Consider the following 14459-nt stretch of genomic DNA (forward strand, 5'->3'; position numbering starts at 1 on the left):
TGAGGTTAGTCTTTATAATCCGTTTCAAATGCTGTATAAGAATGTGTGAATAAATCGGTATAGCTAATACAATTATCAACATTTGAGTAACAAAAAAGAACGGCTTAATGTTTTCATATTACAGTTTTTGGATTGTTTTGCATTTTGTGATCAGGCGGTTTGGTGGACACCTCCTATTAGGACCCGAGGGTCTTTCCGCTGCTGTTGGACGTCAGTGTCCCCTAGTGTTTTGATAGCTGTTATACAGTTTCGTCCTCTCCGTCACCATGTCCCACTTCCTCACTTTAACCCGGTTCGGTATCACGTCTTTGTCCGCTCGAACCTTTCGGAGGTTTCCACCATGCCAACGAGCCCTGAGCAGTTGTGTCTCGCGCTCTTTGACGCGGGGTAAGCGTGTGCTAACCTAGCCTAGCCTAATCCAGTCGTACCATCGTCTCAGATCCACATGCCATTTCATAACCTTGACATATTTGACAGCCAGATTATGCACACATCAATGTACCGTTAAGAGTAAGCCCCTATGAGTTCTTTTTTTTTTTGAAGAAGAAGAAGAATTCTTTGTTGAGCTTCACTCTGTCCATCCTGTGCTTGTCAGACTCCCAGGTTGAACCGAAGCAGAGGTTGAGCAGTCGGCCCAATCTGTGGCGTCCTCAGCAGGCGTTCCCTCGGCTCAAGCAGCAGTCTTACTACAGTACGCATGAGGCTGAGAAGGAGCCCGAGGAGGAGCCTTTGCACACCATCATCAGAGATGCAGAGACTGTGCAAGGTGCTGAAATGTCATTGGATTGTTCGAATATATTCAACACTTTTTTTAAAAATAAAAAATCTTCTGATCTATCTAGGCAGCTTCTCCAAACATGAATTTAAAGCTGAGACCAAGAAGCTTCTGGACATTGTTGCCAGGTCTCTGTACTCAGAGAAGGAGGTAAAGATAACTTTTCGCAATGAACCCCCCTTTCAAAGTGAAACGGCGTAGACATCCCAATGGTTTACCTGCCCACACAAAATGTCTGCATGCGTCTCTTTACTTCTTTCTAGGTGTTCATCAGGGAGCTTATCTCCAACAGCAGCGATGCTCTGGAAAAGGTGCGCCACCAACTGATGACCTTGGGCAACCAGATGGCTCCCATGGAGATCCACCTGCAGACGAACGCTGCCAAAGGCACCTTCACCATACAGGTGTCAACACAACAAATATTCAGCCAACTAACAAATGCCACGTCCAACAAATAACAATAGAGTTTAGCGGGGAAATGTTGCATAAATGTTCCAAAAAAAAACTTAAGATGGAGGGAAAAGCCTTAAGATGGAGGGATGGAGTGGGTTCTTTGCAGGGCAGTACTGCCACTTAATGGATGAACGTCATACAACATTTTTAGAATTGGATTTTTTCCCTTTTCCACAGGACACAGGAGTGGGGATGAACCAAGCAGAGCTTGTTGCAAACTTGGGAACCATCGCTCGCTCTGGTTCAAAGGTCGGGAGCTGCTCTTTCTATTTTCTTTTAGTAAAAGAGTTGCACCTGTAGCATTTGACACATCTTAAAGAATTGGCATGTGTTCTCGCTCGCTGCTCTTAATACTGCGGCATGCTTGAGATGATGAAAATGCAAAGAAGAGGACAAAAGTTAGACTGACGCATGCTAATCACGGCATCATCTGTTTGAGACTTGAGATTGATGAGCGGGAAAAGATTTTTCCGATTTGGCCCGCTTTATGTGTGCGTCAGCTGAGTCATCCGTGCTCTCTGCAGGCCTTCTTGGAGGTGCTGCAGAACCGGGTGGAGGCCAGCGGCGCCATCATCGGGCAGTTTGGCGTCGGCTTCTACTCGGCCTTCATGGTGGCCGACTGTGTGGATGTGTACTCGCGCTCCGCCGAGCCCGACTCACCCGGATACAAGTGGTCCTCAGACGGGTGAGGGCTGCACCCTGTGGACAGTACCGACCGGTCAGCCTTGGCGTCCGACCCGGGGCCACACTTGGCTTGCCAAGTCATTCAAGTTTTGAGCTACTAATGGATTTGCTCTTTTTGTTTCATTTACAAAATTTCCTGAACCGCCAAATTAGAATGTATCCCCTTTTGCCCATGTACTCTGGGATTCTTTCTGATGTTTTGATTCCGGAGGAAGCGCATTGCCACTCATCCGACATTTCTCCTGATGACACGGCACTTTAGCTCGGGGGTCTTCGAGATGGCCGAAGCCAGCGGCGTCCAGCCGGGAACGAAGATTGTACTGCGCCTCAAAGACGACTGCAAGGAGTTTGCCTCCGAGGACAGGGTTAAAGGTGCATGCCTCCTCCGTTCATGCGTCTCTACCTCCGTCTGTTTGCATGGCAAACCAAGAAGCTCTCGTCTCTCCTTCCAGACGTGGTGACCAAGTACAGCAACTTTGTCAGTTTCCCCATCTTCCTCAACGGTCGCCGGCTCAACACTTTGCAGGTGGGTTGTTAGCTCATAAGCTGCAAAAATGGAAGACTGTGTTTGTACAAGCGCTCACATGCCGCCTTTTTGATTTTGGCCTTCAAAACAGCACAACGAGTCAATGAATCGGATTCTACCTGTTGTTGAACCAAACCCTTCATTACTCAATGTATATTAGAATTATGTTTATTACATCATGGTTCTTATGATGATGATAACTTCTCTGTTAGAGCAAAAACAAGCGCAAATCCTGAATCGGTGCCAACCCTCCAGCAAAGGTTACTTGCATCTCTGATGAAACAAAATGTCGTACACGCGCTTTCGCTTGATCCAAAAGACCCCAATTGGACTTGCATGGTGAACCAATGTTCTGTACTGGCTCGTCCTCAGGCCCTGTGGATGATGGAGCCCAAAGAGATCACCGAGTGGCAGCATGAGGAGTTTTACCACTACGTGGCGCAGGCGTACGACAAGCCGCGCTACATGCTGCACTACCGCGCCGACGCCCCGCTCAACATTCGCAGCATCTTCTACGTCCCGGAAACGGTGAGGGCTTTCCCTTCAGATCTGGGCACGGCTCACCCACGTGGCTCGCTTGCGCTTTGTCCAACGGCCTCTTGATGCCAACAGAAGCCGTCCATGTTTGACGTGAGTAGGGAGATGGGCTCAAGTGTGGCACTCTACAGCAGGAAGGTCCTTATCCAGACCAAAGCTGCCGACGTCCTGCCCAAGTGGCTGCGCTTCCTCCGCGGTGCGTCACCACCGCCTGGAGCTACCTGCTCCTCCCGTCCTAATTCGGAATCTCATCTCATTTTACCGTTGCACAGGCGTGGTGGACAGCGAAGACATCCCGCTCAATCTGAGCAGAGAGCTGCTGCAGGAGAGTGTCCTCATCAGGTACCAGGCGGTCTTTGCGCTCACGCACATCGCTATCCGGGTTCGCTCACGTCAGCTTTTCATTGGCAATGTTTATCTTTGGAATGAATGTGAGTTGACTGTAAATTCCTCCACGTTTGTGCCCCACTTGCACGTCGCCTTCCATATGTATCTTTCAGGAAGCTACGCGATGTCCTGCAGCAGAGGGTGATACGCTTCCTGCTGGAGCAGAGCAGGAAGGAGCCGGAGAAGTACAGCAGATTCTTTGAGGACTTCGGGTTCTTTGTGCGCGAGGGCATCATCACCGCCCCTGAGCAGGACGTCAAGGTGACTTGGACGTTGCATTAGCGAGCGTCTGCCTAGCGCTCACCGCCCCCTCCACGTTTGTGCTCGTTTGCGCAGGAGAACATCGGCGAGTTACTTCGCTACGAGTCGTCGGCGCTGCCTGCTGGTCAACACACCAACCTGAGCGAGTACGCCTCCCGCATGAAGGCGGGCACGCGCACCATCTACTACCTGTGCGCCCCCAACCGCCATCTGGCAGAGTGTTCGCCCTACTTTGAGGCCATGAAGCGGAAAGACATGGAGGTCACTCGCCGGTCGCCATGCTGAAATCACTTTCTCAATGTGTACTCTTATCTTCACACAAGAACACTCCAGTGGGAGTGGGAAACACTCCAGGGCATAAATCGACGTGTTAATAACCCGCACTGATTCAGGCCCAAAATGAATAAGTCACATTCGTCAGGCCAGACGTGTGGGTATTACTTTAGCAAATGATTGACCGTCCAGCGTAGCGTGTTGAAAATTGGCTCTTTTTCCCCAATGCAATGATAATGGTTGAGCAAAGCTGCCATTTTGAACAGCGATGACTTTGGAGATGCGAGGCTTCCGCCCAACGCTGGCGACATGGAGGTTTTTGATGAGCTCCTCATGATGGCAATTCCTTTGTCAAGAAGCTTTTATCAAAGTTTCACAGTAAGCGCCCTTGCGACATTTTCCTTGAAAATGTCTGCGTATCCACCTTAGGTGCTGTTCTGCTACGAGCAGTTTGACGAGCTGACCTTGCTCCACCTGAGAGAGTTTGACAAGAAGAAACTGATCTCGGTGGAGACGGACATTGTGGTGGACCACTACAAGGAGGAGATGTTTGAGGACGGCAAATCCGGTGCGCTACACTTCGTTTTCTGTTTGTTGTCTGGCATTCCATGGGATGCCCACCTTGACAGTCATTCTGTTTTTTTTTTTTTTTTTAAACCCCCCTTTATCGGGCAGCATCGGAGCGCCTGACTCAGGAGCATGCCGACAACCTGATGGCGTGGATGAAGAATGTCCTGGGCCCTCGTGTCACCAATGTCAAGGTAAACAAACCAAAAACTTGTGGTTTTCAGGTCTACGCCACCTCCATTAAAGAAATATCTGATTCAGTTGACTCCCCGCCTGGACACGCACCCTGCCATGATTACGGTGCTGGAAATGGGAGCCGCGCGCCACTTCCTGCGTACGCAGCAGCTGGCGCGCAGTGCTGAAGAAAGAGCCCAGATACTGCAGCCCACTCTGGAGATCAACTCAGGGTAAGACAAAAAAGCAATTTCACCACTAAACATTTGGTTTTCATACTATCAAGATGGCTGCTGTGAAATGTCACTAGTTTGGATGCTCCAAAGTCATGTTTCATGTTACAAGTCTCAGTTTGGCGCCATCTGGTGGCCAAGCACGTCTATTGAGCTGAGCAGAGGAGCTCCCTTTACTTGCATTTATTTTGAACTACTCCAGGATGATGTAGTCCATAGCACTACATAGCATACATACATAGCACACTTTTTGGTCCAGTATTGATGGTCTCTAGAATTTTTACATATGGTAAGACCCAGATGAGGTCAGAAAACTCCCCCTCTAACAGTGTGCAACTTTGGTGTCTTTCTATGTCATAGACACAATCTCATCCAGAAGTTACACGCGCTTAAGGACTCCGACACGGAACTGGCCGCACTGCTGCTTGAACAGGTAACACTCCCTGCACGATATTCAACAGGAAACGCTCAATGCCGGATGCCTCAAAGATGACACAGGCTGAGCTATTTGATCTTTGCATACAGTCAAACCTTCGGTTTTCGACCATAATGTGTTCCAGAAGGCGGTTCGAGAAGTGAATTATTCGAATTCGGAATCTATATTTCCCATTACAAATAATGGAAAAAATGTTAATCCGTTCCAAGACTCCAAAACCCACCTTTTTTAAGCATTTTTTCATTTGTGCATTTTTGTCCGATCGTACAACTGCAACGCACCGCCGAACGCGCAACTGTAGCGCGCTGCCGATCGCGCAACTGCACTGCGCTGGTCACATTATTGTGACAGAGCTGTCGCTGAAATTTAGAAAATATATTTTAAAGTTCTGATGTACTTTCCCAAATTAAGTGGACCTCAGTGCGCAGGGAGCTTAATTTGGTCCGATCGCGCAACCGCAGCGCGCTGGGCGCTCACTGTCGCATTGCTTTAAGACTGTCTTGTGTTTTAGGATGATGGCTTTACTGCTCCAACCTGCTTTCTTTGGAGGCATGATTAGGGGTTAATACAATCCTCAAAGTAACGAAAATACAATAACGAACGGAGTCAGTCGGCATCCGGGCCGCGCGGTCCGGCTTTCTCAGGTCCTTTCGGCTCATCTCGCGAGGTTCGACCTCCGAATTTTGTTCGACAGCATAAGCAAAAAGATCTCTTATTTTTTGTTCGAATTCCGATTTGTTCAAGAACTGGGACGTTCGAAAACCGAGGTTTGACTGTGTATATGTGTGCGCGTGCACATATATATATATATATATACACACATATATATATATATATATACACACATATATATATATATATATATACACACACATATATATATATATATATATATATATATATATATATATATATATATATATATATATATATATACGCGCACACATACACACACAGCCTGAAATCACATCCACAAACCTCTGAAAAGGTTATTTTAAAAAATTGTACAGACAACAAATGTGGAACAAGTAGACAGTCTACACAAATTTCAAAGTTAAAGTTAAAGTCCCAATGATTGTCACACACACAACTGGGTGCGGTGAAATTTGTCTCTGCATTTAACCCATCCCCGAAGGGAGCAGTGGGCAGCAGCGGTGCCGCGCCCGGGAATCATTTGGTGATCTGACCCCCCAATTCCAACCCTTAATGCTGAGTGCCAAGCAGGGAGGCAATGGGTCCCATTTTTATAGTCTTTGGTATGACCCGGCCAGGGTTTTAACCCACAACCTTCCAGTCTCAGGGCGGACACTCTACCACTAGGCCACTGAGCTGGTAAGGACTGTATGGTCCAAAAGTAGAAAAAGTCTAAATTTGACTTGAAGTTTGAAAGCAAGATTGACCACTTTGATGTGACTTCTGTTTAGATTTACGACAACGCCATGATCACGGCAGGCTTGAATGACGATCCCCGGCCGATGATTTCCCGCCTCAACGACCTCCTGACAAAAGCACTGCAGAAGCATTGAGCGTCCAAGTACACTTTACCTTACCTTTACCCTTTGAAGCTCTAAAATGCAAGTGGGACATTCACGCTTTTCCATGAGCCCTTTTTGTATTTTGTTTTTTAATTAACTAATTTGTAAACTCCCATCGCATTTTCGAGGACGGCAAACTGAAGAGGGAATGTAAAATAAGCTGGCAGCTTCTGGAGAACACAGTCCACTTTTTATTCAAAAAGTAACATGACATGTCCTGTATGTTAGAATTCACGTCCAAAGATCGAGTCAAAATGGCCACGGGAAAGTGAGCCTCTGTATTTTGGGGCTCCAGCGTCCCGACCTCCCCTTTCTGTCGCATTTCCGACCTCGTCCCAAATGACTCTTCCTGCGTTTCGAGACGCCGGATCCGTATCGGGATCCGGAAAGTCTCTCCGAACCCTCGGGGGAAACGTCAGGAAAGTTTTTCTATGTTGGCGAGGAATCGCTGCGCCCACCACTCGTCCAGATCTATAGGCACAAAGTCTGAGGAGAAAACAGGAAGCACCAGCATCATCGCAAACAGTTTATATATGGACTTCAAGAAAGAAATTCAAAGTCTCCATCAAGTTCAGTTTGTGATTGAATAGTTTTCATCATCGGGCTTGACTGTCATTTTGTCTGCTGCAAACGAGCGTACTGACCGTTCATGTGAGTGCTTGGAGTGTTGTCTTTGTAGTGGACTGCTGCCGTAGTCGCCGCGCTTCCTGTCGTCCGGCTGTTTCCTTGCTCGTGCCGAATTGCCTCCTGCCAGGCTGTATATAAGACTGCGTCACAAATCCTATCAACCATAATAATAATAAAGTATACCTTTGATCTTGCTAAATTAGTAGTAGTATTCTTCTTCACCACCAACCCCACTACTCATCTTATTGCATAAATGCCGTCAATATGCCGTTGTATGATCGAATGATCAAAAACCATTTTTTAAAAATGTCCCCAAAACATAAGTTTGCAAATTAAATATGCAGCAAAACCGAGTCACACCTCACGTCGATGAGGGTGTGTGTTGTTACAAAGTCAGGTTGGTTACATAATAATCAAAATATCTTTTTGTTTTCAAATTTCACCCACATATTTCAAAAATCAATGTGCGACGCATCATACCTCCAAGTCACGCTCTTGATGAGGACTTTGCAGTCGTTTTGTCAGAACACCCAAAAAGAAGGAAATAATCACTCCAGATTCGCAAATGATAATGAACAAAGATAAAGACGAGGTTTTCCTCCCAATATACATGATTGGTTTTCTATCGCATCGGTTTGGTCAAACAATTTTCATGGTCCAAACAAGTAGAAGGTGCCTGATGAAATACAACTGTGTGTTTTGTCCAAAGTTTATTATTTTGAAAGAGGTAGAACACATAAGTGCTTGGGGGGGTGGGGGGTTGCCTATCAGAGTAGGAGCAGCTGTAAGGGTGTCGCTCTGTAGTGAGGCAAAGTTGAGCTGATACAAAACACACGAGCGTGTGTGTGTAGATACCATGTAGCTCTTGTTACGAGGTCTGACTGGAGAGATGAGTGCGTGTGGCCGGCCGCCTGCCTTACCCTCATACACAAACTTTACGTTGTCCTCGTGGGCCGCCGCTGACTCCCATTCCTGCCGGGGGTCAATGGGCAGACTCAGGGAGGGCTGGTGGTACTTTTTGCCATTGGGCCGGTTAAAAACAATCTTGCTTGCCGGAAGACTGAAAGAAAGAGCCATGATGGCAAATATGTTGATTTGGTAGGGAGAAAAATTCAAAGCAACTTGGTCGACAACAGCTGAGTGGAGGACCATGTGTCACCTTTGCCTTTGCACAAGGTCACACACATTTAAGGCAGGGCGTCAAAGGTTGTGCAACACGCATATACACAAATATAAATATAATTAGTAATCAAAAGACGCCCCCTCTCCCCAAAAAAGCAATAGACCTTAATACTGGATACTGACCATTTTTTTATCTGCAGATAAAAGATTTTTTTTTTTTTTTTGCATTTGGGAGTTGTGTTGTCTGTAGTTTGGAAGATGAAACAAATGTTCTTTTTACTGTAAGATAGTATATACCACCAAAAGCATGGATAATTTATTTAGCAGTGGTTTCTTATGTTTTTGTTTGTATGAGATGAGTGAATAAGCTGCCAAAGGTTCGTCCACAGCGAACACCACTTGTTAGTGACTCATTGATAGCCCCAGAAGCACACTAAAAACATTGTGGTGTTATTGGCTTTGTGTGTTCCCTAATGTCCAGGAACGCAACACTCACTCGGGCAAACTCCAGGTCGTCTGCTTGTGCTTGAAGTCGTTTGTTTTGCTTTCGAGCGGCTGCGTGGGCCCTAAAAGACCACAAATTATTGGCATTTATTATTATTTAAATAATATGTTTGTAGCGCTCACCTGTGCGCCGCTGGGTCACCAGTTTGCTTGGACCTCTGGTGATAGTGTACATCATTCAAATAGTCACGATTTTCTACGGGGTTAAAACTCACGCTTTGGTGCTCACGCTAGAGCGCCGTCGGGTGAAAAAGTTGCTTAACAAACCAACATAAAAAAACATTACAACACTGTAGAGTTGAAAATGCGTCCCGTCGAGACACACAATGTCATGCATGCTGCATTCGTAAGAGTTGAGGCGCATGAGTCGTCAAACGCAACATTGACCCACGTGCCTCTCACGCCCCTTCGCGCTTCTTAAAGGCACAGTGCTTCTGAAATTGGAAGTCGAATGTACAGTTAAGTCGTTTATTGTCATGGCTTTTTAAATCTGTTCGACTCAAGATTTGTAACTTATAACAACGTCGTTGTTTTAATTAGCGAACGCGCAGAAAGCACTGTAACATAACGAGTGAGATGGCAGCAATGGCACCAGCGAGGGTCGCGGCAGCGCCTGCGTCACTTCTAGTGATGTGCATTCCAGTTCTTTTAGTTCTTTTTAGAATCAGTTCACTCAAAAGACTCGTTCAAACGAATCGTTCAATGAATCCCCCCACACACACGCACACACTGATGCGGCTTTTTTTTTTTTTTTTTTTGCAACATCCAGTGGAAACAACCCATACACATCAAACAATACAACAACACAACCCAACCAAATTAATATATATATTAATAATTGGCTCAGGCAATTAACACATTTCTTTCTATAATACAACACCTACACACTGATCCGTTGGCAACAGTCTCTCACCCGGTCGTGAACGGGAAGTTGCGTCACTGACTCGTTCGTGAACGGGAAATATGTCACTGACCCGTAAAGTCCCTCCTCATCTAACGCTCGCTGGCGCTGCTGATTGGTCGTTTGCGAAACAAGTGAGTGACAGACAGCATTGCCGCTATGCCATTGCCAGCCGACACACTCTATGCCGACATTGATGTTTTAATTTTGTATTTGTTGGCTTGTAGTTGATGGTGTTATTATATCGAATGTTTGTGTTTGAATAAAAGGTTGAAAAAAAACGTTATGCCGACATTTGTTAATTTTGGGGACACCAACTCATATAACAACGTAAAACACATATACATATTGTCATATAAACCAGTTAACTAAATGTCTGATTTTTATATTTTGATTGGCGAATATAAAAACAAGGAATAAAACACCAGACAAGTTAACATAAATGTTTATTAAAACAAAAATAATAATAATAGTAATAATAATTATAATAAAAGTACATCTCAAACCAGCAATCTAATATGAAATTGCAGTCGCTATATTGGATAACAATATTTAGGCATATATATGCATACACGTTATTTAAAACCTACTATTGGTAAATCGGAAATCTACATTCTGGCTTACATACTTCACGCCAGGAGACGCAACATATTCACTGACTGATCCGTTGATGCACAGGAAGGCAGTTCACTCATTGACTCGTTCGCGAACGGGAAAGCCAGGATTCGTTCCCTCACTGATCCGTTCTCGCGGTGAACTGGAAATGCGAATCACTCAGTGAGTGATTCACTCAGTGAGTGATTCGTTCACTCACAGATTCGTTCGTTGGTGAACGGGAAATGCAATTCACGACTCGTTCGTGAACGGGAAGTTACGTCGTTTTCTTCTTCGTTTTGTTTTACGGCGAGGTGGCACCAGCTTCAATTGGCATTACCGACACCTACTGGTTGAAGTTATATGAACGGAAAAAAGAACGAATCTGATGGCGCCGCGGATGGCTGCCACGGTGAGTCGCTCTCTGTTTCTTTGTCTTATTTTGTGTGTTTTCTGCGTCTTCTGCTGTCCATCCCGGATCACTTTTACTAGAGAAGCACTGTTAAACATCGGTCAGTCTTCTTCTGGTATTTTCTCTCCTGTTTTCTCTGATTCAGACTGTTTGTCGGAGATTTTAGCCGGAGCGGCGGTGCTATACAAGCTAGCGCGACGGCGGCGACGCGGAAAACGAGCCGGAGCCCTCGTAAAGCTGAGGCAGAGAGGGTTCCGTTCTGCCCTACCGTCAATTCATCTGGCGAATGTCCGCTCCCTGGCGAACAAGATGGACGAACTGCTGCTCCTCACTTCAAGGAACACGGACTTCAGCAGATCCGCCGCGCTGTGTTTTGTTGAAACGTGGCTTAGCGAACGAACCCCCCACCACGCCATGGAGTTAGCTGGGTTTCGGCTAACGCGTGCAGATCGCAGCGCGGAGCTCTCCGGAAAATCAAAGGGAGGTGGTCTCTGTTTCTACATTAATGAACGTTGGTGTACCGATGTCATGGTGTTGAAAGAGTTTTGCAGCCCTCTCCTAGAAACACTTTTCATAAACTGCCGGCCGTTCTATTCACCACGGGAGTTCTCCTCGATCGTCATGGCGGCTGTTTACATCCCACCACACGCACGTGCGAGTGAAGCCACGCAGATGCTGGCTGACCAGGTGACAGACATGGAGAAACTTCTACCAAATTCACTAATCATTGTTCTGGGTGATCTTAACAGTGCGAACCTCGCACACGAACTCCGCAGATACAGACAGCACATAACGTGTCCCACCAGAGGGGCACAGACACTGGACCACTGCTACACCGTAATTAAGGATGCATACCACTCTGTGGCTCGTGCAGCTTTAGGACTCTCGGACCACTGTCTAGTTCATCTGATCCCTGCCTACAGACAGAAACTAAAAACTTCTAAGCCTGTGGTAAGGACTGTCAGGAAGTGGACAGTGGAGTCAAGGCAGAACCTCCAAGCCTGCTTTGACTGCACCGATTGGAGAGTTTTCGAAGCTGCAGATTCAGACTTGCATGAACTCACTGACACTGTCACATCATACATCAGTTTTTGTGTGGATCTGTGTGTGCAGACTAAGACCTTCTGCACGTACAACAACGACAAACCTTGGTTTACACCGAACCTTAGGAGGCTGCGCAAAGTCAAGGAGGAGGCCTACAGGAGCGGCGACCGGGACCTGTTCAAGCAGACCAGAAACACACTGAACCGAGAGGTCAGGAAAGCCAGGAGGTGTTACGGGGAGAGCCTGGAGAGACACCTCTCTGCCAATCCTGATCCCTCAACAGTGTGGAAAGGCCTGCAGAGCATCACGGGCTTCAAGAAACGAACCCCCCGTCCTGTGGAGAGCCCAAGGCTCGCTAACCAGCTAAACAGGTTCTACTGCAGGTTTGATCGGTCCTCCCACACAACGGGACCTCCTGCAGCACAATCCACATACTCACCTCCCCCCACAACTGCTCTGTCCACACCTCCATCACCGTGGTCACCGACTCTCTCTCTTGCAGAGGCCGCGCCCGCACTCCAGATTCGCGAGGAGGAAGTGCGCCAGATGTTCCGAAGACAAAAGATCAGGAAGGCACCGGGCCCAGACGGCGTGTCACCTTCCTGCTTGAAAGTTTGCGCTGAGCAGCTGGCGCCCACCTTTGCACGGATCTTCAATCGTTCCCTGGAGCTGTGTGAGGTGCCCGCGTGCTTCAAGAGCTCCACCATCGTTCCAGTGGCCAAGAAGCCCGCCATCACAGGTCTGAATGACTATAGACCTGTTGCACTGACATCTGTGGTCATGAAATCTTTCGAGAGGTTAGTGCTGAACCACCTGAAGGATGTCACGGGCCCCCTGCTGGACCCCCTCCAGTTTGCCTACCGGGCAAACAGGTCGGTGGATGATGCGGTCAACATGGGTCTGCACTACATCCTGCAACACCTGGACACCCCAGGAAAGTACGCCAGGATCCTGTTTGTGGACTTCAGCTCGGCGTTCAACACCATCGCTCCTGACATCCTCCAACAGAAGCTCATCCAGCTCGCGGTGCCTGCCTCCACCTGTCAGTGGATCACCAGCTTCCTGACCAACAGGAGACAGCGTGTGAGGCTGGGGAGCATCACATCTGACACTCTGACTACCAACACTGGAGCCCCTCAGGGGTGCGTCCTCTCCCCACTGCTCTTCTCCCTCTACACCAACGATTTCTCCGCAAGTGACTCTTCTGTGAAGCTCCTGAAGTATGCAGACGACACCACTCTCATCGGACTGATCCAGAACGGTGATGAGACTGCATACAGACAGGAGGTGGAGCGGCTGGTCCACTGGTGCAGCCAAAACCACCTGGACCTGAACCCGCTCAAAACCGTGGAGATGACAGTGGACTTCAGGCGAGGCCCTTCACCACTTTCACCCCTCACTATCCGCAGTAATACTATTCTCTCATCAGACACCTTCAAGTTCCTGGGAACCACAATCTCTCGGGACCTGAAATGGACCGGCCACATAGACTCTGTCCGGAAGAAGGCCCAGCAGAGGCTGTACTTCCTGAGACAGCTCAAGAAGTTCAACCTGCCGCGGGAGCTGCTGAAGACCTTCTACACTGCCATCATCCAGTCTGTCCTCTGCACCTCCATCACTGTCTGGTTTGGATCGGCCTCCAAACAAGACAAGCACAGACTGCAACGGACAATAAGGACTGCAGAAAAGATAATTGGAATCAACCTCCCATCTATTCAAGACTTGTACCTGACCAGGACCAGGAAACGTGCAAGTAACATCTCAACAGACCCTTCACACCCAGTGAGCAGCCTGTTTGAACTACTCCCCTCCGGACGCCGTTATAGAGCTCTGTACACTAAAACCAGCAGACACAGAGACAGCTTCTTCCCCCAGGCTGTCGCTCTGATGAACTCACACCACTCTTAGAGTCTCAGAGTCATTACTGTGCAATAACATCCTGCTTTCCACACCTTTTTTGTTTACACTGTTTGTACTATGTGTCCTCTCTGCATCCATTGCAGCCTGGTCATCCTAGAAGAGGGACCCTCCCATCTGTGGACTTTTCTCAAGGTTTCTCATTTCCCCTAGCTGGAGTTTTGAGTTTTTCCTTGCCCTCTTGGGAGTTTAAGATCTGGGGATGTTTGAGAATATCTTTCGTTCTTCACATGTGCTGAGTGTTGTTGTTAGTCACCTAAATGTTGAACAGAGGCTGTGATTTACCGAAGTCAAATTCCTTGTTTGGCACGCTCAAACATGGCGAATAAAAAACTCTTGAATCTTGAATCACTTTAGGAAGTGGTTCGTTCACTCTCGTTCACTGAAAAGATTTGTTCCTTTTGAACGAATCCTTTACTCACGAGCCAACAATAGTCACTTCCGCTTATGAGGTGGCAAGTTGTGACCGTGGACCTGTTCCTGACAGCGATTGTTTT

The 14459-nt window shown here is 47.3% G+C and overlaps 2 protein-coding genes across 3 annotated transcripts; one reads left to right on the top strand and one right to left on the bottom strand.

Annotated features, from left to right (window-relative positions):
* The first annotated feature begins 175 nt into the window (after positions 1–175).
* Positions 176–7667, top strand: trap1 (TNF receptor-associated protein 1). 2 transcript variants are annotated; one of them, XR_015853541.1, is made up of 19 exons: positions 176–387; positions 596–766; positions 843–925; positions 1039–1179; positions 1406–1477; positions 1753–1913; positions 2175–2284; positions 2365–2438; positions 2811–2966; positions 3051–3171; positions 3248–3317; positions 3476–3623; positions 3699–3884; positions 4326–4464; positions 4572–4657; positions 4725–4870; positions 5231–5303; positions 6442–6638; positions 6731–7667. XR_015853541.1 is itself a non-coding variant. In XM_088358721.1 (18 exons), the coding sequence occupies exons 1-18, from the start codon at positions 267–269 to the stop codon at positions 6830–6832; spliced, it is 2160 nt and encodes a 719-aa protein (XP_088214847.1). In that variant the 5' UTR covers positions 176–266; the 3' UTR covers positions 6833–7667. The 2 variants fall into 2 exon arrangements, 1 of the variants encoding a protein (XP_088214847.1); XM_088358721.1 differs by lacking the exon at positions 6442–6638.
* LOC148383127 (MAPK regulated corepressor interacting protein 2-like) lies at positions 7010–9665 on the bottom strand. Its single transcript, XM_088358750.1, has 5 exons — positions 9218–9665; positions 9087–9156; positions 8389–8528; positions 7486–7596; positions 7010–7327 (listed from the first exon to the last, which is right to left on the bottom strand). Exons 1-5 carry the CDS (start codon positions 9270–9272, stop codon positions 7257–7259), a joined length of 447 nt encoding a protein of 148 aa, XP_088214876.1. The 5' UTR covers positions 9273–9665; the 3' UTR covers positions 7010–7256.
* Positions 9666–14459: the final 4794 nt, after the last annotated feature.

The sequence above is a fragment of the Syngnathus floridae genome, chromosome 17 (genome assembly GCF_059516105.1).
Source record: "Syngnathus floridae isolate MCC-2025c chromosome 17, RoL_Sflo_1.0, whole genome shotgun sequence".
Taxonomy (NCBI): Eukaryota; Metazoa; Chordata; class Actinopteri; order Syngnathiformes; family Syngnathidae; genus Syngnathus; species Syngnathus floridae.